This window comes from Lemur catta, chromosome 18, assembly GCF_020740605.2.
Source record: "Lemur catta isolate mLemCat1 chromosome 18, mLemCat1.pri, whole genome shotgun sequence".
Taxonomy (NCBI): domain Eukaryota; kingdom Metazoa; phylum Chordata; class Mammalia; order Primates; family Lemuridae; genus Lemur; species Lemur catta.
The window spans coordinates 22,896,331-22,923,976 of record NC_059145.1 but is presented as its reverse complement, the minus strand read 5'-3'; the positions used below and the strand labels follow the sequence as shown (position 1 = coordinate 22,923,976).

The window sequence follows — 27,646 nt, the reverse complement described above, 5'->3', positions numbered from 1 at the left end:
AGGGAGGTTGAGGGGGGAAGATCGCTTGAACCCAGGAGTTCGAGACCAGCCTGGGAAACATGGCAAGACCTTAGGAAAAAAAAAGTTTAAAATTTAATAATCATAGTTTTAATAACTTTTTTAACACTTCTTATACATTTTCATGAGCAGTAATTAAGACATGTTGAAAATTTAAATGTGAAAGATTTCAAAGTTGCAATGTTAGTATTACCCTTTAAATGTTCTCAGTATATACAAACATATATAAATTATAGATACAACTAGTTATATATCTACAATACATATATGAATACCACTCTCCTTCCTTAGCCATATTGATATGAGGATAATAAATCTCTGCTATTCAAGACAAAAAAAAAGAGAATGTTTTAAAAATAAATCTTTAAAGAACAGTTTCAAAAATAAAGTTCAGATATTGCACAAAATAATTTAACTGTAAATATTACTACATACTGTAAAACAACCTTAAAAAAATTTGTACTGTATAGTAAATCCCATTTTCTAATTCTATAAAAGAATTTATTGGAAGTCTACATTTAGTTAGTAAATGTTTACATTCAGTTCGATGGGAATTCAATTTTCACAAGTTAACTGAGCCTTTGTCTTAAAAGCTCATCTATTTGGGTCTTATACATATTTTTTACATCTTCAAGATCTAATCGAAGTTCTTCTGCCTCTTCTGCTTTTTCTCCATACATCTGCAGAATAGTGTTGTATCTTTGATCCAAATCCTGCAAAATGTATTTGTTTACAATGTTTAAAATAACTATACAGAACATCTTTAATATATTTATATTATCATACATGAATCAACAGTAAATACATTACAATTTAAAGTGTATACTCATGTCTTTTGAAAATTAAACTCTATGCTGGAATAAATAGCAAAAAACTGAAGTTTTATTAAAAAGCAAGCTAGATGGCTGTCAATCTTATCAAACGGCTCCACTAAATCCGTAATTCTCCCCATGTATGGCTTAGTCTCTCCTCTCCCATTAATTTAAGCATGCAATGAAATTTCAGTCTCTTCGGTTCCTTGTAGTTTAAGTATTAGGCCCACAGGAAAAGTCAAAAGAAAATATATTCTCATTTATGGCTTAACAGTGTCTCCTAATATCCAAATATGATAATTGTGATGATACATATAACATCAATCGACAATATACTACTAAGTTCACACAAAGTTAAATATTATAAATGAGACTTGGCCAAATAAAATCTAATTCTTTTCCTATACTGGGAGTAAACACACTGGGAAAAATACTTTGGATATGTAATGACACACTCAAGATAAAAAATTCATTTTTAAAGTTCCAGGGTCAAATATCAATACTCTTTAATTAAAAAAAATCACTAAAGCATACATACATGCATTTTACATAAACTAAAAATATGACATTTAATGGTACTGGATTAAAATACCTTAGACTCATCTGTAAGTGAAGAATACTTACTCTTAGCTGAGTTCGAAGTTTGGGTATCTCCTTTACTTTCTCTTCAAGTTCATCATTTTGATTTGTTAATTTAACTAGCTCTTCAGCCATTATTGATCGAGTTTTTTCTAGATTGCCAATTTCTAGCTGAGAAACATTACCAAAAACAGTTTAAATCAAAACATATCTTGTTTAATACTCCAATATAAAAATATTTAATGTGTTATTTTTGAAGAAATAGACATGTCAAAATGCAACCCTTAGCTAGCTCTCTTAAGTAAAAGAAACAGTGGCAGAAAAAGAGCCCGAACTTTCTTCAGAGGCATACCACTTACAGGGTTTACTATAAAACAGAGAGATAAAGAACTAAAGAAAATACCAGCATTTGTTTGAAAAAAATACAACTATATATTTTTCTCTAATATTTCAGTTATTCTAATTTGTTATAAGAATCCAGAGAAATACACACTTACTTTAAATTTTTAATGTAGCCCCATCTGTGTAGGTCATATTGATAAAAGCTATCATCACTACCACAGAATTTTTTGTTTGTTTGTTTTTGAGACAGAGTCTCACTCTTTTGCCTGGGCTAGAGTGCGGTGGCATCACAGCAACCTCAAACTCCTGGGCTCAAGCAATCCTCCTGCCTCAGCCTCCCAGGTAGCTGGGACTACAGGCACACGCCACCATGCCTGGCTAATTTTTTTCTATTTTTAGTTGTTTGGCTAATTTCTTTCTATTTTTAGTAGAGACGGGGTCTCACTCTTGCTCAGGCTGGTCTCGAACTTCTGAACTCAAGCGATTCTTCCGCCTCGGCCTCCTAGAGTACTAGGATTACAGGTGTGAGCCACCGAGCCCAGCCACTACCACAGAAATTAATTAGAGCCCTCAAGCACATTGGGCTATACGAACATACCCGGGATTAAGAGTATTCTAATCTATTTTTTGCTAATTCAAGTTCTTTAATAGAGTAATATTTTCATAGCACTAAAATAATAATAGGAATAGAAGAAGCAATTTTACTTACTTCTGAGTGTACCAAGTTTAACACTGAAAAAAGGTACAGGCTGAATATCCCTTATTCAAAATGCTTAGGACCAGAGTGCTTTGGATTTCAAATTTTTTCAGATTTTGGAATATTTGCATTTTATATATATATTTTCTGGTTGAGCATCCCAAATCTGGAAATCCGAAATGCTCCAATGAGCATTTCCTCTGAACATAATGTTAGTGCTCAAAGTCTTAGATTTTGCAGCATTTCGGATTTCAAATTTTCAGATTCAGGATACTCAACCTATAAAACAGTTTAACATTTCTCACTGTATAAAGTTTTTAAAAAGCAAAAAAGATGGGGAGATTCTTCATCAACAAGTCATGTTTTTTCCTTTTATGTGCAGGGTGTTATAGTTCTAACACCCCATTTATTCATTACTTGCTAGGGGAGTTGGAGCAACTCATAATAAAATGGGCATGCTCAGCTCAGCCACTTTCCCTTTTACTGTTAGGAATGAGCTGCCTGAAAAAAGCAGGCATTCTCTGCTCCTGGATGCTTCTAAGTCTTAACTGGGCTGCAACATTTGGGGAGGCCTATCCCAGCTCAGCATTTCCAGTGACAGAGTAAAGTTGTCTTCCTAATTCTGACTATCAGTTAGCAGGCTCATTTGGCTCTTACCCTAGGCTGGTTTCTCCAGCTAGTCTTTATTATTAATATATGTGATACATTTTGGGCTTCACATGCCACTATTTCATTTTATTTCTCAATTTGCTCAGAATTAAGGTGGAAATGAACGATGCTATTTATTGGGGCCCAAATTTTCATTTACTTCTATAGCATATTTAATTTTTTTTTTCCAGAGACAGGGTCTCACTCTGTCACCCAGGCAGGAGTACAGTGGCACAATCATAGCTCATTGCAGCCTCGAGCTCCTGGGCCCAAGCGATCCTCCTGCCTCAGCCTCCCAGGTAACAAGGATTATAAGCACAAACCACCACACCTAGCCAACTTTTTAAATTTTTTGTAGAGACAGGGTCTCACTATTTGCCCAGGCTGGTCTCAAACTCCTGGCCTCAAGCAATCCTCCTGCCTCAGCATGTCAAAGTGCTGGGATTATAGGCCTACCACATTTAATTTTTCTAATACCTGTAAATGAGTAATTTCTCCTTCCCTTAGCTTTAGCTGAGACTGTAGATTTTCAATAATGCTTGATCCTGCTCCCATCCTTACAGCATCATAAAGATTGCTTCCATTTGCTGATCCAGACATTGGTCCAAATGATTGATCATGAGACTCATCCTATGTTCAATTACAAAAGCATATACAATTATTCAGTTAACATGGACTAAGTTCCATTATAAGGTTCAAACAAGATGGTTCTGTCAATTCTTTTTTTTTTTTTTTTTTTTTTGAGACAGAGTCTCACTTTGTTGCCAGGGCTAGAGTGAGTGCCGTGGCGTCAGCCTAGCTCACAGCAACCTCAAACTCCTGGGCTTAAGCGATCCTACTGCCTCAGCCTCCCGAGTAGCTAGGACTACAGGCATGCATGACCATACCCGGCTAATTTTTTCTATATATATTTTTAGTTGTCCAGATAATTTTTATTTCTATTTTTAGTAGAGACGTGGTCTCGCTCAGGCTGGTCTCGAACTCCTGACTGCGAGCGATCCACCTGCCTCGGCCTCCCAGAGGGCTAGGATTACAGGCATGAGCCACCGCGCCCAGCGGTTCTGTCAATTCTTGCCTTAAAATGTCTATGACTTTCTCAAAGGCAGAAAATCATCCATATTTCCCCATTGCAATTAGCACTTCTCCACAAATATTCAGATGAACTGCTTGTGGAACGATGGCAAAGTCATGGTGATAGCCTGTCGGCCATCTGCATATTCCCTTTACCGTTATTCAATTTAAGAACTAAGGACATGTAAAAACTAACACATCACCTGAGACAGAATAGATGTCTGTAGTCCTGCCATATCAACTCCACTTACTGAACTCGAGCGTGATATGGTGGGAGTGCTAGAAACAGAAAATGACTTGCGTTCCTTAGAGAATAAAAAAAAAAAAAATTCTATTCAGATTAAAGAACAAAGAGAGAAAGCAAGAAAAGTTTCTAGAATTAATGAGAACAAAGATTCATTCTAATTTTCCCATAAAATGTTATAGATATGATTTTGAAGTCTTAGGAAAGGTGTAATATTTAGTAATTAAAAGTGCAGACAGACTTGGCCAAAACATTACAGGACCCATTTATATTGCAACAACATCATTTGTTGTTATTTTTTAATGGAATGAGAATGTTTTTGTTGATACAAGTATATCAACTAAATTAACTGCTTCGTATTATGTAATACACCACCAATTAAACCTACTTCTTTAACACAAAATTACTGATGAGTTTTATAAACCATAAAGTTTCTGGCTTATCCATTTTATTTTTAGTGTATTTGTTTTTAATTCCAAATAAACTCAAAAGGTAATTTAAATTTACATATAGGTAGTTTTAATGTATTATGCTAACTCTAAGTATACTACAATTCTTTAAATATAGGAAACTCACTTTAGAAAAATTATCTTCATTAATCAGAAAGAAAGTAAACAAACCAGTTTTACTCCTAAGGTGCCTATGGGCCAAATAAGGTACATTAGTTTCAGTGAGAGACCACAAAATTCATTTAGAAAGGGACAGGAGGTTTTATAATTCAAATCTTAGAAATCACAGATCTCTTTAGATATACTTGAATTACTTTGGGTACATTCTGAGCAGGATACTGATTATACTATAGAGTTGATCACTATATTGATTTTAGGCACAAAAAATGGTACTTATAAAGCATAGCTAAAATTGTAAAACAATCAATGATTAATCACAACATCTACTAAATGGTTATACCAAAACCAAAAACATCAACAAAATTCAATACCTTTTCTTTTATTGCTTCTTGAGTGAAAATCGCTTTCTTCCTTTCTTGTTCAACTTTCATTCTTTCCATTTCTAACTGACTATTCAACAGTGTCTAATGGCGAAAGAAATAGACAATTTCTGTGATACCAATTCATGCCATCATAATAAGTCAATCTCAAAGTTAGGAACATAAAGTATAAACTCCTATTTGTTTTACTATTAAAGATCAAGTTCTAAAAGCAGTGGCATCACTCATTTCACCGCATCAACTCATTTGTTTGCCACCATTCCCAACTATTCTTAATGTAAGCCCTATAGGTGAGTGAACACAAAGAGAAATACCTTTTCTTTCCTTGTCTCCTCAAGTGTTCTTACATGTTCATCTTTTAGGTTTTCTAATTCAACCTGGTACCTATTAAACCAGAGGAAATTAAAACAAAAAAAGATGACAGTACAGACTATTACAAATTCATTACTTTATTAACTCCAGTTACATTTTATTTTAATTACCAGCTCAACATCAGTGATTTTTCAATAATGTTTTTCAGATCATTTGGGTTCCACTCAGAAGCCAATCTATACATGAAAAAGCTCTACTTCTGTGCATTTTATTTAGTGCTGTTCTGGGTTAAGATTTCACTTAAAAAGAGGCTTCATAAAAAATAATTTTGAGTTATCACCATTCTATAATATGCTCAGATTCTGCAAAAGCTTATTAGGGAGTTTTACATTAAATAAAAATGTTTATAAAAGTTCAGATGTTTTACTTTATAAATCATTTTTACTTGACTGCTTTTTTTAAAAAGTAAAATTTCCAAGGAAGAATTCACAGGGTAAAAAACACACTAATCATGGCCTTAATATAATCTCAGATAGATGGATTTTACAGCTTGTGGTTTCCAAGAACCCAGACATTAATTTAGAAAGACTGGAATGCTTCTAAAACCCTTGTAATATAAAAATGATTCCAATGAGTGGTCTCCAGACTATTTTGTGGTGTTATAGGCCCCTTTCAAAATCCAATTAAAGGTATGAATTCTTTCCCTGGAAAAATGCAAATACACACAAAACACGCCACACAATTTCAAGAACCCCTATTAGGTCCAATGAATTCCAGTTCTATTTTGTTATAATATCTTATTACTAATGACCCTGACTTTAATTACTAAAAGTGTTTACTTTTAGTTCTCAGTGATATGAAGCTAACAGCCAACAACATACTTTTCAAAAGTGCTTTACAATATCTTAAAGTACCAAGAATATCACTCAAAAAACATGCTCACCTATTATTTTCATCCTCCAGTTTTCTTAGCTTATTTTTCTCTGATTCTAGCTGGGCCTGAAATCTACTGTTTTCCTGTCTTAAGAGAGAATTCTGTGACTCCATGGAAGACATCTGAATTTTGTTGGCAAGGAGTTCTTCTGTAGCTGCACGCTCTCTTTCAACTGCTGCTGCCAACAAGGTCTGGGATTCACCTGATTGTAGAATAGAAAAGAAATCACAGATACATATACCCCAGAGACCAAGACACCAAGTGATTCTGACTTCAAACTTTTAGTGACACAAGTAGCCACATTTAAACTGATAACTACTTATTTGCCCAAGGCAAGAATGCCTACTGAGATAAATGAACTGATCTTAACTTATATCTGCTTTATCATTCTTTTCCCAAAGTATTTTAATTTGAAAGTGAAGTCATATTAAAAGAGTAGTGGAATAACAAGTGATTCTGGAGCAACTGGATATCCATAAGGGGGAAAAAAAAAAAGAACCTCAACCTAAACATCACATCATATATGAAAATTAATTTAAAATGCATCATAGACTTAACTGTAAAACATAAAACTTTCATGAAAAAAGTAGGAGAAAATCTTCAGGATCTAGTGGTTAAGCAAAGAGTACCTGGATTTCACACCAAAAGCATAAGCCATAGAAAGAAAAACTGACAAAACAAACTCCTTTAAAATTTTTAACTTTTGCTCTATGTGAAGAGGATGAAAAAGCACACTACAGACTGGGAGAAAATAAATGCAAACCACATATCTAGGACCAGTATAATATTTAGGATACATAAAGAACCCTCAAAACTCAACATTGAAAATACAAACAATCCAGTTAGAAAATGGGAAAAAGACATAAATAGACATTTCACCACAGAAGATTACAAATGGAAAATAAGGACATGAAATGATGTTCAATATCATTAGCTATTAGGAAAAACGCAAATTAAAATCATAATGAATTACGACTACCGATCTGTCTGAATAACAAAAGAAAAAAAGGGACAACACAAAATGTTAGTAAGGATATATAGAAACTAGATTACTCTTGTATATACAGCCATTCTGGAAATGATTTGGCCTTTTCTTTAAAAAACTAAACATGCAACTACCATATGACCCAGCAACTGCACACTTGTGCATTTATCCAAAGAAATAAAAACTTATGTTCACACTAAAATCTGTAAGTGAATGTTCACAGCAGCTTTGTCTGTAATAGCTAAAACCTGGAATCAGCCCAGACGTCCTTTGTCAGGTGAATAAAAAAACTGGTAATATCCATACCATGAAATGAAACTCAACAATAAAAATACTAACCTATTGATACAAAGAACAATTTGTATGAACCTCCAGTGAATTATGCTGAGCAAAAAAACCCAGTCCCAAAACGTCACATATTGTACAATTTTATCTATCTCACATTTTTGAAATAACAAAATTTTAGAAATAGAGGACAGATTCGTGGTTGCGAGGGATTTGGGATGAGTTGGGAGGGTTGAGAAGGTGGTAGGTGTGTTTATAAAAGGGCAACATGGGCCACTCTTGTGGTATTGGAACTTTTCAGTATCTTAATTATGGTGATGGATATATGAACCTACAAGAGTGGTGTTCTGTATAGAACTAATACACACCCAAATGAGTACTAATAAAACTAGAGAAATCTAAATAAAATTGGTAGATTGTACAAATGTCAATATCCTGATTGTGATATTATACATTAATTTTGCAAAATTTTAACATTTGGGGAAATTGGGCAAAGTGTGCAAGGAACCTTTCTATATTATTTCTTAAAACTGCATGTGAATCTACAATTATCTCAATTTAAAAAAATAGTAGATAAGATTCTCAGATTTAACTAAGGCAAGAATTCTCATGTTTATCCCAACCAAAACAGACATAACAATACCTTTATTTTACATTGTACATTCTGCACCATAGCACATCTATGCTCCTCTAAATAGCATTCTATGGTGTGTGTGTTCTAAGGCTCTGCCTATATTCCTGCACAATACCACACATTCCCCAGGGTACACAGACTCCAGCCTAAAAACCACAAAAATACCAGCTTCTAACTTTCATTCATTATTAAATAAATATTCATTTCAGAAGTTATTAATTTCAGATGTCTCATATTTCATATCACATTGGTCTCAAAAGAGTTGTCATAGAAAAATGACAGACCTAAAATTTATACCTATAAATTTAAAAATATATGAAGGTTCATCTAGTTCAATGAATTTTTTTAAAACAGATGAATCTTTCTCCAGACAAAATCTTGCACAGAACTCCAATAAAAAAATGATAGAAAAAGGAGGTCCTATTTTCACTAAAGCAGTCTGAGAAGCCCAGAAGCCTTATTTCTCCAGCTTCCCTCTCACCATGACAACAGTCCCACAGGCATCCAAGAGTCCCGCTTGAAAGCCACTAATCTAGTTGATCCCTCCTCATTCACAAGGAGGGAGAGGAAGCGTCTGGAGCAATGTAAGTGACTTGTTCCAAACTATTTGGCTGGATGATACAAAAGACATGGACTCAACACAACACCTTGAGTCCATGTCTCCTGACCCCCATTCAGGTCTGTTTTTGTCACTACACTGTCATCTCTCAAATTACCGTTAGGATTAGGTGTAGAAGGAACACATGAATTATTCATGAATGTGCTAGCTTCTGGGATACCTAGCATAACAAACACTACCTATCTGTGCGTAAAGAAAAACATCTTGGAACAATAATTTTCTTTTTATTAACAGCACAGAAGGGCAACCTGGGGCATATCTGTCAAGAAGCAGAGTATGGAATCTTAAGACTCCATAGTATCTCTTTTTTAGAGTTTAATCTTGACTCTCCTTAGATCTGTCTCTGCTCTTGGAATTCTACCAGTGACTAGAATCATACCTGACCTCTACCTCTTATGCTAATTGCAGACAAACTAGAAAGGAGTCAGATTTAGCAATGGACAAGGAAAACCTCAATGCAGCAGTCCGTAAAAATGAATGAAAGAATGACATAGAAGTATTTTAGTAAGTATCTGACGTATTAAGTAAGGGAAAAAAATGGTTTGAAAGAGTCACAATTAAGATATTGGAAAAGAAGAGGTAAAATCTATATGTTGGACACAAAATGTAACTATCAGATCAAGTGAATTTCAGTTTCATACCATTATCCTAATTCTATAAACAAGATGTAAGGATTTCTGCATCAAGCATAAAAACTAAAGCAGTTACCAAGCCTGTCAGAAAGATTCTTCTCTAACTTCTCCCATGACGATGTCTGGGACCCTAGGGTTGCTTGCAAATTTTCTATTTGTCGAAGCAATGGTCTTGTTGTTGATGAAACATTTTGACTCAGTTCTTGGTTTCGATTCTCTGCTTCCTGGAGCCTCTAAATCATGAAATTCTTAAGTCATTACCACTGAAAGCAATAAAAACACCAGCAAACCTAAATTTTATGAGATTTCTAGAAAAAATTATTTTTCCGAGACTCATCTGCTTTTTTATTAAACTATTTTTCGAACTGTTTAATTCTTCTGTTAGAGTTAAGTTGCCTAAGAGTATCTCAATAAGTGCTTCTTTACCAAGCATTTCTAAGATAGTCTTTTTTTTGAAGACAGAGTCTCACTCTGTTGCCCTGGGTAGTGTGCAGTGGCATCAGCCTAGCTCACTGCAACCTCAAACTCCTGGGCTCAAGTGATCCTCCTGCCTCAGCCTCCCGAGTAGCTGGTACTACAGGCACACACCACAATGCCTGGCTAATTTTTCTATTTTTAGTAGAGACAGGGTCTCAGTCTTGCTCAGGCTGGTCTCAAACTCCTGAGCTCAAGCAATCCTCCCGCCTCGGCCTTCCAGAGTGTTAGGATTACAGGCATGAGCCAACACACCCGGCCTAAGATAGTCTTTAATTACCTGAAGGTAAAAAAAGACTTTATAGAAACTTCTAAGTAGTTAACTCCTCATCCAAATATTTCTAACTATTTATAAAAACAGAAAAATCAAACTAAGTTGTACTGCCTCTCCCTTTTCCTATACAGGTTCACAGATAGAAAATTCAAGTAGTGGCACTGAAACTGGGCACTGATCATCTGCCCCACAGTAATCAAAGACTGATAATTATTAATAAACTAGCTATTAAAAACAAAAAAGCAATACTGAACATGCAATAAATCTATCATGATAAAATTATTTTCTATAAAAAAAAATTAGGGATTTTCCTGCATACATTTTTAAGGTTCTCACTCTGACTTTATTTAAATAAGGCACAAAAACATGGCAAATGGTAAGTGTGGTAGTAATCTTCTCAATTCTATGAACATTATTGCATTAAATCATTTTTTTTATTTCTAGAAAACCACATACTTCTTAAATTTGTGTTTAGGAAAACTGTGACAGTACCTGCTGAAGTTCACTGATTTCATGGCGTAAATAATCCTCTTTTCTGGCAGCTGCTTGTTCTGCACGTTGCAGTGCCAGCCTAAGGTCCCCCACCTGTAAGAGGAGGCATACAATGACACAAACAATGTCAAAGCATTATCTACAACTTCCTGCGAACCACATGTTTTGTTTTGTATCAGCTTATTCACATATAATACTTTATACTATCTAATGAGCTTTTACATGTGATTATCACACATCCTATTCATCAAACAATTCCAAAATCTTATCTATATTCAGTATTTCCTTAGAAAAGCACTGTTAGGCAAAGAAAAGCATATAAATATGTACATGGCACAGCCATTACCAGACAATATTGGAGAAGAGACAATGCATCTATAAACGTTTGCCACATAAGGTGGAATGTGACAAGAGCTATGTGAGCTATAAAAACTAGGTGCTTCACTTATACATACTGCACACATTATAAACTGCCATTGCCTTTTTGGAAAACATGGTAACATGTTTAAAGAATCATCAAACTTTCACATCCTTTCATCTTGTCGTCCCAGACCTAGGAATTTACTCTATGAAACAGAAGTAAACACACAGAGATGCTCCCTACAGTATTCGCTACACTAGCAAAAACAAAACAGGAATATTCTAAACATCTATCGGTAGTAATCTGTATTTCTAAATGTTGATAAAACATGATTATAACCATTAAAAATTACAATGAATGCATAAAACATGTAAAAATGATTTAATCTTAAATAGAAAAACTAGAAAATAATATGTATGATATCAATTACAAAAAATATGTACAAGGAGATAAGGATAAGCAGATACTACACAAAACTGCAAGTACTTGTGAAAGGTGATGGTTTTCTGGACGGTAGCCTCATACATGCTTTACCTCCCATTCCCCCAATTTTTATTATTGTTCTAATTTTTAACTTAAAATTTTTAACTTAAATTTTTAACTTAACTTATTATTCGTATTTTTAACTTAAAATGTTGATGTTTTATCTATCCCAGTCATAGAGTGGCAGAAACACAAGGGATATATGGATCATGGCATGACTTATAATAGCAAAATATTGGAAACAACCCAAATATCAATAACAGCTAAACATACAGTATTATAAAAATGTAAAAAGAGACTTTTTAAAAAGCTCTATGTTCTATTATGGAGTGATCATCAGATGTTTTACTAAGTAAATTAAGCAATTTATAAATCAGTATAAATAGTAAATTATCTTTTACGTAAAAAGGATGACGGATATATAAATAAATAAGTGTGTAAGTAAATGTGGATGTGTATATATATAAAAATATGTAAATGTAAAGATATAAATATTTTATTGCATTTACAAATACAAACACTGAAAAGACAAACTGAACACTACTAAAATGGTTACCTATAGGCAAAGAGAGAGGATGGGGAGGAGCTAAGTTGAAAGCAAGTATCTGATTTTTATTTTGATATATATTAATAGCTCTCACTTTGGAATCATGTAAATATTTAACATATTTAATATGTAAAATTAAATCAAAAGTACATAAGATACAATGAGAAAAGAATAGTTTTTTCAACAAATGGTGCTGGGACAACTGAATATCCACATAAGACCTAAATGTGAGAGCTAAGACTAAAAAACTCTTAGAAGGAAACTGATAAAAATCCACATAACCTGGGAGTAAACAATGTTTTCTATGATGCCAAAGCACAAGCAAGAAACACAGATAAGCTAGATTTCAACAAAATTAACAACTTTTGTGTATCAAAGGACACTATCAAGAACATGAAAGACAACTCACAAAAAGGGAGAAAATATTTACAAATCCTATATCTGATAAGGGTCTACTATGTAGAATATATAAAGAACTCTAATAACAATAAAAAAAACCCAATTAAAAAATGGGCAAAAAATTTGAATATATTTCTTCAAAGAAGATATATGAATGGCCAATAAACACATGAAAAGATGCTCAACATCATTAATCATTAAAAAATGCAAATTAACACCATACTCAATTACTACTTCATACCCACCAAAAGGGCTATAATTAAAAAAACAGACAATAACAAATGTTGGTAACAATATGGAAAACCTGGAACCCTTATCTGTTGCTGGTGAGAATGTAAAATGATGTAGCTGCTATGGAAAAGTCTGGCAGTTCCTCAAAAAGTTAAATATAGAGTTACCACATAACCCAAGGGTATATATATCCAGGAGAATTTAAAATATATGTTCACACAATTTATACATGAATATTTATAGCAGCATTGTTCATAATAATAAAAAAGTGTAAATAACCCATATGTCCCATCAACTCATGATTTTATAAGACAAAGCCTGCCAATTTTTTTTTTTTCTTTTTTATCTGAGGTCCATGCTTCCACAAATGTTATAAATGAACTCAGGAGTCAAATGAATTCTTTTGAAATTATATCTAATATTTATGTGCATATATGCATTTCTCTGATAAGAGGGTCCTTCTACCTTTCATAATACTCTCAAATAGGTCTGAAACTCACACAAAAAAATTAAGCAATACTGGTATAATGTAAGTATCACTTTAACAACAGTTTAAAAAAACCACACACAACTAAACTCTTCATCCAGTATGCTTCGAAATCTAACACATACACCACTACATAAGATTTGATTCAAACCAGCCAATGAACTGTATAATTTGCACAAACATAAACAAATATTTAAAAGACTACTTTAATTCATCATCCATTGCTTACTTCAATCGCTAATGTTTCTTGCTGCTGACGGGCTTCTTCTTGGGCCTTCTCTAGTGCTGCAGAAAGTTCTTCTTTAGCTTTCATTTCACGGCTCAGAGCAGCTTCCTGTGCCTCACTGTCCTTCGCAGCATTGGCTTTGTGAAGATCAGTAAGTTCTCTTAAAAAATTAGATTGAGTTTATAAATGTTGCTAATGATCAGAAAATAGAAAAAGTATTTCCTCAACATCCTACTCTGATAATTCATTCTAAATGGGTTGCATATTTGTTCACTTTCTTACTTGTATGCACTATCCAGGGCAGCCTGAATACTTCGGTTCTTTTCTTCAAGTTCATCCATATCTACTTGAAGTTTGCCAAGATCCTTTTCTTGGCGTCCTACCACAGAATTTAGCTTTTTAATATTTTCTCTATGTTGTTTTTCAATCTCTTCTTTGCCATCAAGGACCTATACATTATATAAACAGACAAAAGTATTTTTCAATAAATGATACCATGGTAAATAATTATATTCCAGGAAACTATAAGAAAAATCTTATTCATCTATTACATTATTTAAAAAATTCTTCTCACATGATACATCCCATTAAATCATTTCAAATGCTCCATAAACCAGTTAATAACAATATATATGTAAAGAATAATGATTTGTATTCACCTGTTTTAAATGTTGCAACTCCTCCTCTAGCTCTTTAACTTTTTTGTTCAGCTTCGTAATAATATTTTCATTTTCTTTGTCTTTAGCTCTTAATTTTTTAATGATGTTAGAATTATGCAGCTGCTGTTTGGAAAGTTTTTCTCCTGGTGATAGTAAAAATGCGTAAATTCAAATGATAACAACTCCTTTAAAATCTGAATAGAATGTTTTATCTAACCAGTGACATAATAAAATTTTTTCAAAATCACAATTTTGTGATCCCTAATGTAACAAATGATTTGGACAAGAATCATCAATAAATGTTAAAATTATGAAGTGACAGGATATTAGGAAATAGGATATTGACATGGTCTTAGAGAATCACTCCCACATATTACTTATGAAAGGGAAAAATGTGCTTTTACAATGAAAAATCTGGCAGTCACCACCTTAACCAAGCATTCAGTTTTGGCATCACCAATGTGGTACCGTATGACGTTATGTGCCTACTGATGTGATGTAGTGATGTAGATGTACAGTATCACCCATGATATTTCCTACTAGAAATTTGATCTGAATCTAAGCATGAACAAAGTGACAAATTCCTAAAATGAGGCAATCTGTAGGACAACTGCCCTGGACTCCACAGAGTCTTCAACGTCATGAGAAGAGAAAACTACCCTAAAGCCATGGAAGGCTAAAGAGACATAAAAGCCAAATGCAATGGGCAAACTCTAGATCCTGGGGCAGGATAAACGACTAACTATAAAAGACATTTTCTGAGACAACTGAGATAAATAATGAAATACATGCTAGATTACACTTATGAATTAAAGCTGACTCTCTTGGGTATGATAATGATGTACTTGTGAAGGAATATGTAATTGCCCTTGAGTGATGTACACTAAAGAATTTAGGAGTGAAATGTTATGGTTTCTGTAATGTACTTTCAAATGGTTTGACAAAAGGGTAGAGTATTTGTGTGTAGAAAGATATGGAAGAGGTGTGGCAAGATGTTAACATTTCATGAGTCTAGATAATGAAGTAATCAGGTATTCACTATAGTATGCTTTAGCTTTGAGGTTTTTAGCTCTTTAGCTGTAAGTTTTAAAAATATTCTTGGGGCAAATGGAAACAATACGCAAATACTCCTTTGTGAAATCATTCTGTGCAAAAGAAAATATTAGCCCACTCCATGACTAAATTACTAAATTCCAAAGTGTGATATTTTGATATTAATATTTTAAATAATTTTTTAAAATTACAAAACCATGCACTTTAGCCTTCCTCTCAGTCTCTAATATTGTAACACATGGCAATTAATGACTTCGAGATATCTTGAGGTAGCAATAATTATTTGGCCGGGCACGGTGGCTCACATCTGTAATCCTAACACTTTGAAAGACCAAGGCAGGGGAGGATCACTTGAGTCCAGGTGTTCAAGATCAGCCTGAGCAACATAGCAAGACCCTGTCTCTACAAAAAATAAAAAATTAGATGGGCATGGAGGCACATGCCTATAGTTTCAGCTACTTGTGAGGCTAAGGCAGGAGGATCGCTTGAGCCTGAGCCGAGGGGTTGGAGGTTGCAGTGAGCTATGATGATGCCACTGTATCCCAGCCTGGGTGACAGAGCAAGATCCTGTCTTAAAAAAAAAAAAAAAAATTATGTGTTTTATCAATTCTTTCTTCATGCTTCTACTTCAGTGCTTAGAATTGTGTTTTATAATTATCTGTGTACCTATATTTCCCTCTTACTAAACTAAGCTCCTAAAGGGCAAGGAGTATATCATATTTATTATTTTATCAAACATGGTATCTGACATAATTCAATAAATATTAGCTGAATAAATGAAAAAGAAAAAGTTGAGAAAAGCTAACTCCTCCAAATGACTACTTCCAATTGTTCTCAAACTACACTTTCTCTGGAAATTCAATGATTTCAGCACAAAAATGTTCATCCCACCAATATTTGTAATATTAATATTTTAGACATAAAATACATTAGGAAAATAGTAAAACAAATTATAGACACCCATATAATGGACTTAAATATAGCCATTAATAATGATAAACAGGGCCAGGCACAGTGGCTCATGCCTGTAATTCTAGTATTCTGGGAGGCCGAGGCGGGTGGATTGTTTGAGCTCAGGAGTTCGAGACCAGCCTGAGCAAGAGCAACACCCCGTCTATACTAAAATAGAAATAAATTATATGGACAACTAAAAAGATACACAGAAAAAATTAGCCAGGCATGGTGGCACATGCCTATAATCCCACTACTCGGAAGGCTGAGGCAGGAGGATTGCTTAAGCCCAGGAGTTTGAGGTTGCTGTGAGCTAGGCTGATGCCACAGCACTCTAGCCAGGGCAACAGAGTGAGACTCTGTCTCAAAAAAAAAAAAAAATAATAATGATAAACAAAGCATAGGGAGATGTAAGAGAAGATTGAAAATTAATATATGATCTTAACTGTGTAGAAAAATCTATTGAAAAATGTATAAAAAAGAAACTAGAATTAATAGTTTCTTATAAAATTGGATTAATCTATTTTTTCTTTCTTCATATACTTTCCTATAACTTCAAAAATTCCTGCAAGTAGCAAATATTATTCTTATAACCAAAAAAACTTCAATTAAGAAGAGAAAGAGGCCAGGTACAGTGGCTCACACCTGTAATCCTAGCATTCTGGGAGGCCGAGGCAGGAGGACTGCCTGAGGTCAGGAATTGGAGACCAGTCTGAGCAAAAACAAGACTCTGTCTCTATTGAAAATAGGAAAAATTAGCCAGGCGTGTTGGCACACACCTGTAGTCCCAGCTACTCAGGAGGCTGAGGCAGGAGGATCACTTAAAGCCCAGGAGTTTGAGGTTGCTGTGAGATATGAGATAGGCTGATGCCACGGCACTAGCCTGGGCAACACAGCAAAACTCTGTCTCAAAAAAAAAAAAAAAAAAAAAAAGAAAGAAGAGAAATTCATTTGACTAACCTTTTCAAAACCTCCTCTAGGATATTACATACAGAAATTAATTCCATATCCATTTGTAATGATTTATCTCATGATGGATCGATGGATCTTTAAGTTCTATAACCCTGTTAACCATAAATCTTTTCAAGGACAAAAATACTTAATAATTTAAAAATTAAAACATGAATACAATAAAAAATTCACTATCGAATGCCAGAATAATACTATACAGAACCAAAGCTAGGGATTCAGGTATTATATGTATCCCAGAATTATAATCTTCAAATATCTTGATTTAAATGACAGGGTCTTAACACTGTTACAAGCTTTCTTATGGTTGCACAAATTTCTGCCTATTTTTCAAGTTGTTTTCTTTGTTGCTTTTTTTTAACCTCCATAGAAGCAAAAAGCTACATGCATATATATATCTTTGTCTCATTACATCTTACTCCCCATTCTTCCATAAACTGTCACCTACCTTCTATGGTTTAAGTACAAACCTTCCTTGCTTCCAATAGTTTTAATTAGGAAACATCAACTAGTCACAGGGCAAGTACTTTTCCTATTCTTACAATATTTTTCATAATCAACTAAATACTTTACATACCTTCTTCCATTAACCCCTGGATCTGCTCATCTTTCTCTTTCAAAAGCTCTGCAGTTTCACTACTGTTTAATCTAGTGGCAAGTTCTTCTTTTACATTTTTGATTTCCTAATAAAAAAAAAATCTGTGAATACCATAAAGAATTACTTTCATTCGAGGTATATTTTTCAGTTTTTTTTCCCCCATCCAAAGAAGCCATCATAATTACATTCCTGGTAAGAATCTGTAAGTTTTGTTCAGTTTACCTATTGCCTTGGTTAACTAAGACTAAGAAAATAGCTTCAAGTATGACATGTAAAACTTAAATTCAGATACATAAGCAAGTTTTAACATGGAAGTATAAATGACAATAATTTAACTTTCAATACCCTTCTTCACTATGTCTACACATGTATTCTACAGCTAAGTATGACACTTGGAACAACACAGTACAGTTAGGTACAGGAAGAGGTACATTAGTTAGGTACTTAGGTAGTCTCAGGTTACTGTCACTACCTGAAATGAGCCAGTTAATTAAAGCAACCAAACGGATGGAAGTGCATGACCTATTTCTTTTTTGTAGGAGTACACACAGAAAAATTATAAATTAACAATTAACACTGGTCAAGGGGGAAGGCAATCTAATTGAGAGAGGCCAAATGCTGAGACAATGTTATTATTAATAGTAATAGTTGGGATGCAAGCAATAATTCCTAACCTTAGCTGTTTCCAATTTCTGAAATAGGCAACTGTTCCAAATTAGAAGCATTAGAACAATGGTTCTGGACCAGGAGTGACTGCTACCAAGGGGACACTTGGCAAAGTCTGGCAACATTTTCAACTACCCCAACTGGCAAGAAGGAGGGTGTCACTGGCATGCCACGGATAGGGGCCAGGGATGCTAGTAAACATCCCATAATGCACAGGACAGTCCCACACAACACAGAATTATCCAACCCAAAATGTTAATAGCATAAAGGTTAAGAAATTCTGCATTAGAGTAAGTCAACATTATGTCTCCATAACCACTAGAAATGTATATTTTAAAATTACTTTGATTTGAAGAAATATATAAGAATGATAAGTCTGAAATGGCTGGAAAATAATAAGAGTAATAAAATTTTATTTATACAGTACCATTTAGATTTAAGTATTATTTATTTTGATGGAATTATCATTTATAAAAATTATTCTAATGATTCTCGCTATATACCTTGCAAGGACTTATATATAAATTATACAAATATTTGTTAAGATTTTTAAAGTATCAAAAATCTATAAATTTATATGAAAAAATCTACAATTTAAATGTTAATATACTATATGGTACCCTTTCCATCTTATTTTTCCCAATACAAAATATTATAAATGTACTGCTTAAAAATCTATGTCTCTATAGAGTTTAATTACTATTTTTTAAATTTCTATTACCTTTTTAGCAGCATCTCTCTCTTTGCAGGCTAGTTGAACTTTCTTTTCTGCTTCTGCAATTCTTTGGGTAAACTCATCTTTCAAGGAAGAAATGCTACTGCTTTCTTCTTTCACTCTAAACATTTCACTTAAAGTTAAAATAATATTTAAGAATGAAGATGGTGTTTATATATCCCAAAAGTAACAAGATGACTTCAATTCTCAAAAGGAAGATAACATTTTCTCCAATATATACCTTAATAAAATAGCTCAGTTTTAGGTCTATTAACTTTTAAGGGAAAAATTACTTGCTAAATTTATTTTAAAATACTTCAAAGAAAACCCATTAGAAAGTGAAATGTCACCAATATTTGATGTGCAAAAATAAGAATAAAATGTTTCAATTCTGAATCTTCTTTTGTCACATTTCCCAATCACCTCCTTAAAGGAAACCAATACTCAGTAATTTTTTAACTACAATATCACACTTTTCCTTAAATGCATATTTACAGCTCTGATATGAAAATATTATTTAATAATAAAGGGAAGGTTCTGTCTTAAGTTTTTGCAAAACACCTCTCTCCAATGCCAAAGGTAATATGGTAAAGATAGTTTTAGGAGAAAAGTAATCTTTAAGTAAGGTTATAGTTGAAATACTATTCAATTTTCAATAATCATAAACGGTAAATTATTAAACATTTTAATTTCAAAAATATTCTTACATAACAACAAAGTAGGGGCCAGATGTGGTGGCTCACACTTGTAATTCTAGCACTCTGGGAGGCTGAGGCAGGAGAATCACTGTAGGTCAGGAATTCAAGACCAGCCTCAGCAAGAGCAAAACCCAATCTCTATTAAATACAGAAAAAAATTAGCTGGGGAAACTAAAAATAGAAAAAATCAGCCAAGCATGGCATGCGCCTGTAGTCCCAGCTACCTGGGAGGCTGAGGCAGGAGGATTGCTTGAGCCCAGGAGTTTGAGGTTGCTGTGAGCCAGACCGACACCACGGCACTCTAGCCTGGGCAACAGAGCAAGAGTCTATCTCAAAAAAACAAAACAAAACAAAACAAAAAAGTATATGGGCCTCCACAAAATGTGTAAAATTATTCAAATTTGTAAAATACTTACTCTTTCAGGTTATCATAAGCTTCTTCTAGAAGTGCTTTTTCTTTACTAAGAGATAATAACTGAGCTTCCCTTTTCTCCAGTTTTTCATTCAGAAATTCAACTGTCTGGATAAGGAGAATCCATAAAAGTCAAAACATTCAATTTTTAAAAATGCCATTTCTACATGCAGGTGACGAGTTGTAAAGGTAACCCAATCACCACAATAAATAAAAACAGCACTATTTCACAAAGACAATTAAAAAAATACTGGGAACACAGTGGATACAGAACAATAAGAACTCTTACAAAGCTGGTAGGAGAATATAAATTAGTACACCATGTAGCTGGTGGGAACATAAATTAACAAATGACTTTGGAAAACACTTAGGCAATATCTAGTTGGAGATCTACAAATGTAGAATATTCCACTTTGGGGTGTACCTTAGAGGAGAAAACTCTCATGTGAGTGTACTAGGTAAAACGTATAAGAACATTTAGAATACTTGTTTGTTAACAGCAAAAATATGGAACAGTCTGTGTATTCACCAAAAGAGGAAAAGAGATAGATGCAATCAAAAAAAGTCAAAAAGGGGCTTCAAAGCCTCTGGTAATATTCTATATCTTAGCTGGGTAGTGGATATACAAGTGTCTGTTTTCCTTATTATTCTTTAACCCAATCATGTAATTATTTTTTTTAGTATGATACATTGCATTTCAAAAATAAACGTAATTTTAGAAAACCCATAGGCATGTAATTTTAAAATCTCCAGAATATATCAGTATAAAGCTAAACAAAAATTAATGCATAGAATATCTTATTCCTTAGGTCCTGCTGAAGTAGTGATAAACTTATATATAACAGGGAAGAAGGGTGTCTTCTGGACTCAAAATACAAAAATCTAACCCAGTTAGGTCTAGATTAATTTGGAAATCACTTACCTTAAGTATATTGAAAGCATTAAAAAATATCTTATTGATAGTAATTAGTGTTGGTTTCTAGGAATTCAAATTGATACCATATATTTTGTAGTATATAGCTATTACTAATTGGAATAATATTGAATGGCATTTTGTTCGTGAATAATATTAAAACTAGGTAACAGAATCTGGCACTTTTTTGATATTAAATAATTCATTACACGACACTTACAGGACATTTCTTCAAGACATCCTATATCTCAGGAGTCTATTAAAGATGCCAGATCCAACTCAATTTCTATATCTAAAAATCACAGGAAAAACCAAAACTGTGACTTACTGTCAATTAAAGACTTTACATCATTTCCCTTTTATATGTGTTAGGTAGAAGCAATTTGCCATTCCTAAGCAATGCCCTTGTTCCTTGGACATTTCCTTTTCTTATTCATATGAGATGTAGCTATCAACAGAAGATATCAAAAATAACACGAAGAGAAAACAAACTGAAGCAATATGAAGACGTATACTCCTTACAATATCAATGAAAATATTAAAATTTAATAACAAAAGCATGAATATCTAATATAAAAACTAAATTCTCATTTAAGATTTGCTACAAATAATGTAAATACGCAAAAAAAAATTCTGATCTAAGAAAAACCATGGGGGAAGGAGGAGGAAAAAAAAAAAAAAGAAAAACCATAACATTTAGGTTTATTTTAGCACATCTATCTGCAAAGGAGTTGAAGATACATGTTAACTTAAGAAAACAGTCCTTTGCAAACCGGCATACTAATAAGCATAGCATAAGAGAAGTTTAAGGTGATAAAGACTCAGCAATAAAGATGTAACATGGAAACTTCTGTGCTTAGCTATATTGAAATAGCAATTTATTCTACCATAACTGTCTTGGGGGAAATTTCAAATAATATCAATAATTGTTGAATTTTAAGGTCCTTAATGCTATACTGAAATGTCAAAATGCTATTTTAAATCAATACTTATTATTATGCATCAATGGAAATATTTTTTAAACAAATGATTTACTCTCTAAAAAGCACTTTCCATTCTATAGAGTTACCTTGCAAACATCTTCTTTCTCAGAAAGTGCTTCTGGCTGACTTTCAGCAGCTTCACACTGCTCGGTCACCTTGTCTAAGACAGTCTGTCCTTCATTTATCGGTGTAGGAGAAATCAAGATATCAGGCTGTTCACAGTTAACAGGAGTTGCACTTCGTCCACTTTCTTCCATTTCTGCTTCCTCAGTGGGTATAATTAACGTTTCATTTACCACTTCTTCAGATTTTCCTTCAACAGATTCAACTACCTTAGCCTTTGGAGTTGAAGGATTAACTATAATTGGCACTAAAGCATATCCCTTGCCTGACAATTCATCATCTGAATTTATTTCGCTTACACTCCGGCTATCTAATGACTGTACACTAAATGAGTCTATTCTTTCAAAAGCATCAGATGAGCCACAACTCTCAGTGAGTTTTTGAAAATCATCTAAACGATTATATTCAGGACAAGCAGATGCAGAGAGAAGCTGAAAAGATGTCTGCATCAAGTGAAGACTTGATTTTGAATCTGTAGTCTCTTGTCTTGAACTTGCTGAGCTCTCACTTATTACACTTTCATGATCTAAAACTTCAATATCACTGGTGGTAGAAGTACCTGATGAGAAGGTACTAACAGGAGGAGAAGGTGTATTGCTCTGTCTGTCTTCATGTTTTTGTTCCTTAGCTTCTGAAGCCATATCCTTTGTTTCTGCTGTGACAGACTGTGTAGATATATTAGATACACTTTCCATAGTTGTTTTTACATTAACTACATTTTCAGATACTTTCAAATGTACAGTTGGCACCTTCATGTCAGATTCTTTATTAACAGATTCTTCATGTTTGCCTTCAGTTTTAGGTGATGGAGTATCTGCTGCCAGAGTTTCCCCTGATACACACAGAGACGAGTCTTTTACTTTTGATTCAGTTGTTTCAGTAGTTCTTGACTGTCCAGTGTGCAAAGATTCCTGTAAGGTGCTTTTTACTTCTTCTTCTGGCCGTTGTGATTTAGCTGGAGGTTTTGATACCACTGGACTCTTCTGAATGGTCTGGACATCCGTTGGAGAGAGAAAGGCACTGAAGAAATTTTCAGATTCATCTACCACAGTCCTTCGAACTGGCTTTGTAATTGCCTTAGGAGAGGCTATTGGTGGACTTTGAGGTTTGGTGTTTGATTTCAATCCCCAGGTTGAAGTATCCCATCCTCCGTTGACAGGAGGACTTATTCCTTTGATGAAAAAAATATATATATATTTATATATTAAATACATTAAGAAAGAAAAGTACACATATATTAATATTTCAATCATTATTATAAATCAATACAATATAAACTCAGAAAAAAAAGCCTATGAAATATAATCTGGAATTTGTACCAGCTAAAGCACTTGCTTACTACATCATTAATTAGCTCCCAGGTTAACTCTGGGCCTTAAATAAGAAAAGTAGTGGATCTGCCCAAGAGGAAGTAGGAGCACAGATAAAAGACTAGACCTAGCCTGGACTACCAGAAGCAAGGATGTTATTCCCTCCCACAAGAAATTAAGGAAGTAATGGTATGTTTTATAACACATGGTAAGTCCAAGATACACATGATTCACCTCACAATAAAAGGCAGTATATTTACTTACAAGTCATGTGCAGTCACTGCAAAATGGCTCTACCTATGTAATCAGTTTCATATTAATTTTATTCTGATAATATCAGTAGCAAAATTTATTAATAGTTATGAGCTAGACAGAGGACAACACTCAAAAACTGAACCTAAGATACCAGTGACAAATGTTCTTTTCCAAAGATCAAATTAAACAAATAAGAACAGTAAGTTCTAGAGAACAAATTCATTTTCATACTCTTAATCGACAAGTCCATTCTCCAAGTCCCACTCTCCAAACTCACTCTAAGAGAAAGTTTTGTTCTCCTCCTAAATTCCAAATTATGTCAACAATTAGAAGGTCATTATGAATTTGAGAAATATGCATTTTTAAAGAACCATTGCTTTTTGATACAGGAGGTAGTTGACATCAGGGTTTTTAAAAAACACTGTGAAGAAAATAACTATCTTCTTGGGGGGGAAAAGGTAATTATCACAACAGTCATAAAAATAGCTACTACTAAAAACCTGGTGATAAACAAAAAATGGTATGTTGGATAAAATATTTAAGGCATTACTTTAAAAATTTTTTCTTTTATAAATTAAAAAGTGGCTGAGGCCAGGCGCAGTGGCTCACACCTATAATCCTAGCACTCTGCGAGGGCGAGGCAGGCGGATTGCTTGAGCTCAGGAGTTCAAGACCAGCTTGAGCAAGAGTGAGACCCCATCTCTACCACATAATATCATAGAAAAAATTAGCCGGGTGTGGTAGCATGCGCCTTTCAGTCCCAGCTACTCGAGAGGCTGAGGCAGGGGGATCGCTTGTGTCCTGGAGTTTGAGGTTGAAGTGACCTGTGATGACACCACTGTACTTTACACAGGGCAATGGAACAAGACTCTGTCACAAAAAAAAAAAAAAAAAAGTGGCTGAGCAAAATTATCACAAATCTTGTACAATTAGAAGTTGCTGGAGAGAACAAAGTAACTAAAAGCTCCTAAAAACTATCAAAGCTCTATAGTAAAGTGTCATTTCATATGACTTCAAAGGCAATTAGGATGAAAAGTATATATAAAACTTCAGTTTGGAGACATAGTTTTACATCCACTTGTGCAATATATGAAAACAATGAAAAACAGAGAAAACCACAATTAACACATTGACTGCCACACTTGGAAAAAATTTTTTTTCCTTGGGGCCATGGTGTTTTATTATGAAAGTTGAAAAAAAAACTTTGCAAACAAAACGATCCTTTCTAATTTAATGAAAAATTTGTTATTTTTTATTGTTTTTTGTGAGTTATATGAAACTTGAAAAATAGTTCTCGCAGCTCCCAAGGTGAAGAGATATGTGAGTTATGTATGCTTCATGAGGCCCTGGGCTCAAAACTAGCATGACTTAAATACAACTCTCATGGCAGTTAATGTGATAAAGATGCAAATGAACACGCAAGATTCGGTCTACTGATTAATTTACCACCATTTTAATGAATGACAGGAATTGGTTTTGCCTCTTGGAAAATGCTTTATATAATTCCCAGGTTACCTGACATCCATTTAAATTACTCCATTCTGAAGACTATGGTCATTTTTGTAATCTAAAACATGGCAGGTGATCAATAAACATTTATAGCATTTCACTAAAACCTGAGTCTATTTTGGATAACCTGTTTCAGAAAACAAGTATCCTTATATTTGAAACTTAGATTCTATCTCTAAAGTTTAGTAATTCATAATGTGGGGTACACATGAAACAAGTTGAGTTACTCCAGCAAGGTCACATAACATCTTGTAAAAAGTAACGAGATAGCGACATACACACATGAACCAAAATATCTTAAAATGAGGTACCTCAAATTAGGTCCTGACTCTTTACCCATGCAAAATTAGAACGAGGAAGAGTAATCAAGAATAACATCCTTTTTCACAAAAAGGGTCACACTCCCCAAACCTGCAAATCTTTACCCCACACATCAAAATGCTAAACCGTTCCTTAGACTTAAGAGACAAAAGTAACTGAAGATGCCTGAAAGATTAAACTTTCAGGAATGTGACAGGCTCAGCTATTCAGAAATAAAAATTTGATACAATCCAAAAAGCTTGGGCTACAGATTCCACGGGTATTATCTCCAGTATATTCTGCACCTCAACGCTGTGTGAACTAGAGCAAGTTACTTGGCCATTCTGAGCCGCATTTTTCTCTTCTGTACAACACAGATCATTAACCAACCTAACTCGAGAAGTTGTTTTGAAGATAAGAAAGCCATAAAAAAGCACCTCATGCACTACCAAGCACACAAGTGCTCATTAAGTGTTAGCGATTGTTCTTTCCTTCCCTGATAATTTACATACTTTAGACCTTAGATCCAAAAGTGCCCGAGACGCGAAGCAATTCGAGGTTCAGGAAGGTTGTGTCTGGGAGGTGAGTTGAGGGAGGGCTTGGGGACAAGACCAACAAATCAAATCCGTGTCACGGAAGTCGGCGGGACCCGCACCCAGGGCCAAAGGCAAGGAGGAACCTGGGCCGGATTTTCCCTCAGGAAAACAGCAAAGACAGACGTGGAGACTAAAGCAGCATTTAGGAAGGGGCCGGGGAGAAATTACTTCCTGGGAGCTCTCTCAGCGAAGAATGGGCCCCCTTCTACACCGCTTAACCCGTTTGCCTCAGGAGAAGAGAAGCCTGCGGGAGCCCGGGGAGCCCACTCCTCTGCCTTACCCGGCTCTCCGTACGGAATGGTCTCGGCCCAGGCGCTCGGCTCGTCCTCCTGGATGTCCAGGACCCTGTCGATGGACTTCTGCGCCTGGGACAGGGCCTGCTTAGCGAAGCTGGAGAGCTGGGAGGCGTTGAACCAACTCATCGCCCCTCCTCAGCCGGCAGCGGCAGCAACAGCACCAAGCGGCAAGGCCTCAGGCCCAGGGAGAGGTGCAGAAGAACGGCTTCGCCTCCCTTCTCCGCTCGGCTGGCCCTGTCAGCGGGTGGCCATGACCCCAACAGGCTCCCCCGAGCCGGGGACCCTACCCTCAGCTCTTCCCGCACAGCTGAGACGGAGGGCACTGTGTGCGCATGCGCCGGCTTCTTCCACGTACACAACAACCAAGTCCGGGAGCCCAGAGTTCCGTCGACAGACGGAAGAAGAGGAGAAAGGAACGTTGACGTCACATCCGGAAGCCCAGGGTTGCCCTTAGCTACCGAAGAACGCGGAACGGTTTACCTCGACCCAGTTAAGCGTTTACAACAGTTTTCAGCCAGGGCTAGTAACAGAGGCCGAATCCTTCGGGAGGAATAAGCAAGTTTCGTGTGCGCTTTCCAGGAAAACAGTTGGCGTGATAAAGAATTGCAAAGGGAAGTTTGGGTTTCGTTTTTCTCTTAGCACTTTGTCTCAAATATTTAATCAGTTCTGTGTTAGCTTGACCTAAAGCAGAATGCCTGGTTTGCGCTTGCCTAAAACACTGGGGCTCTCATACAGACATTGCACCCAAACCCTGGAACACATGGTGTAGAAGGCATAACCTCCTCCTCAAAATAGTGGTACGTACATGTTTTAGTCAAAACAAACCTAATATGAATACTATGGTGTTTGTGTCCATCCCCCAAATTCATATGTTGAAACCTAATCCCCAATGCAACAGTATTGAG

The 27,646-nt window shown here is 34.8% G+C and overlaps 1 protein-coding gene across 1 annotated transcript; it reads right to left on the bottom strand.

Moving 5' to 3' along the window:
* Positions 1 to 92: 92 nt before the first annotated feature.
* On the bottom strand, positions 93 to 27,187 carry TMF1 (TATA element modulatory factor 1). The gene is made up of 17 exons (XM_045529659.1): positions 26,726 to 27,187; positions 22,439 to 23,646; positions 20,461 to 20,564; positions 19,353 to 19,479; positions 17,945 to 18,050; positions 14,395 to 14,537; positions 14,018 to 14,184; positions 13,739 to 13,895; positions 11,002 to 11,094; positions 9,838 to 9,994; positions 6,616 to 6,808; positions 5,675 to 5,744; positions 5,352 to 5,444; positions 4,371 to 4,472; positions 3,574 to 3,726; positions 1,455 to 1,580; positions 93 to 731 (listed from the first exon to the last, which is right to left on the bottom strand). The coding sequence occupies exons 1-17, from the start codon at positions 26,865 to 26,867 to the stop codon at positions 588 to 590; spliced, it is 3,285 nt and encodes a 1,094-aa protein (XP_045385615.1). The 5' UTR covers positions 26,868 to 27,187; the 3' UTR covers positions 93 to 587.
* Between the last annotated feature and the right edge of the window lie 459 nt (positions 27,188 to 27,646).

What these genes read in the sequence shown, in the direction of transcription:
- TMF1 (XM_045529659.1), bottom strand. Translation starts at nt 26,867, where the DNA reads ATGAGTTGGTTCAACGCCTCCCAGCTCTCCAGCTTCGCTAAGCAGGCC. An exon ending in AGACATCTATTCTGTCTCAG is followed by an intron (nt 3,727 to 4,370) that starts GTGATGTGTTAG and finishes AATTGAACATAG; the next exon opens with GATGAGTCTCATGATCAATC. An exon ending in AACTTCGAACTCAGCTAAGA is followed by an intron (nt 732 to 1,454) that starts GTAAGTATTCTT and finishes TACATTTTGCAG; the next exon opens with GATTTGGATCAAAGATACAA.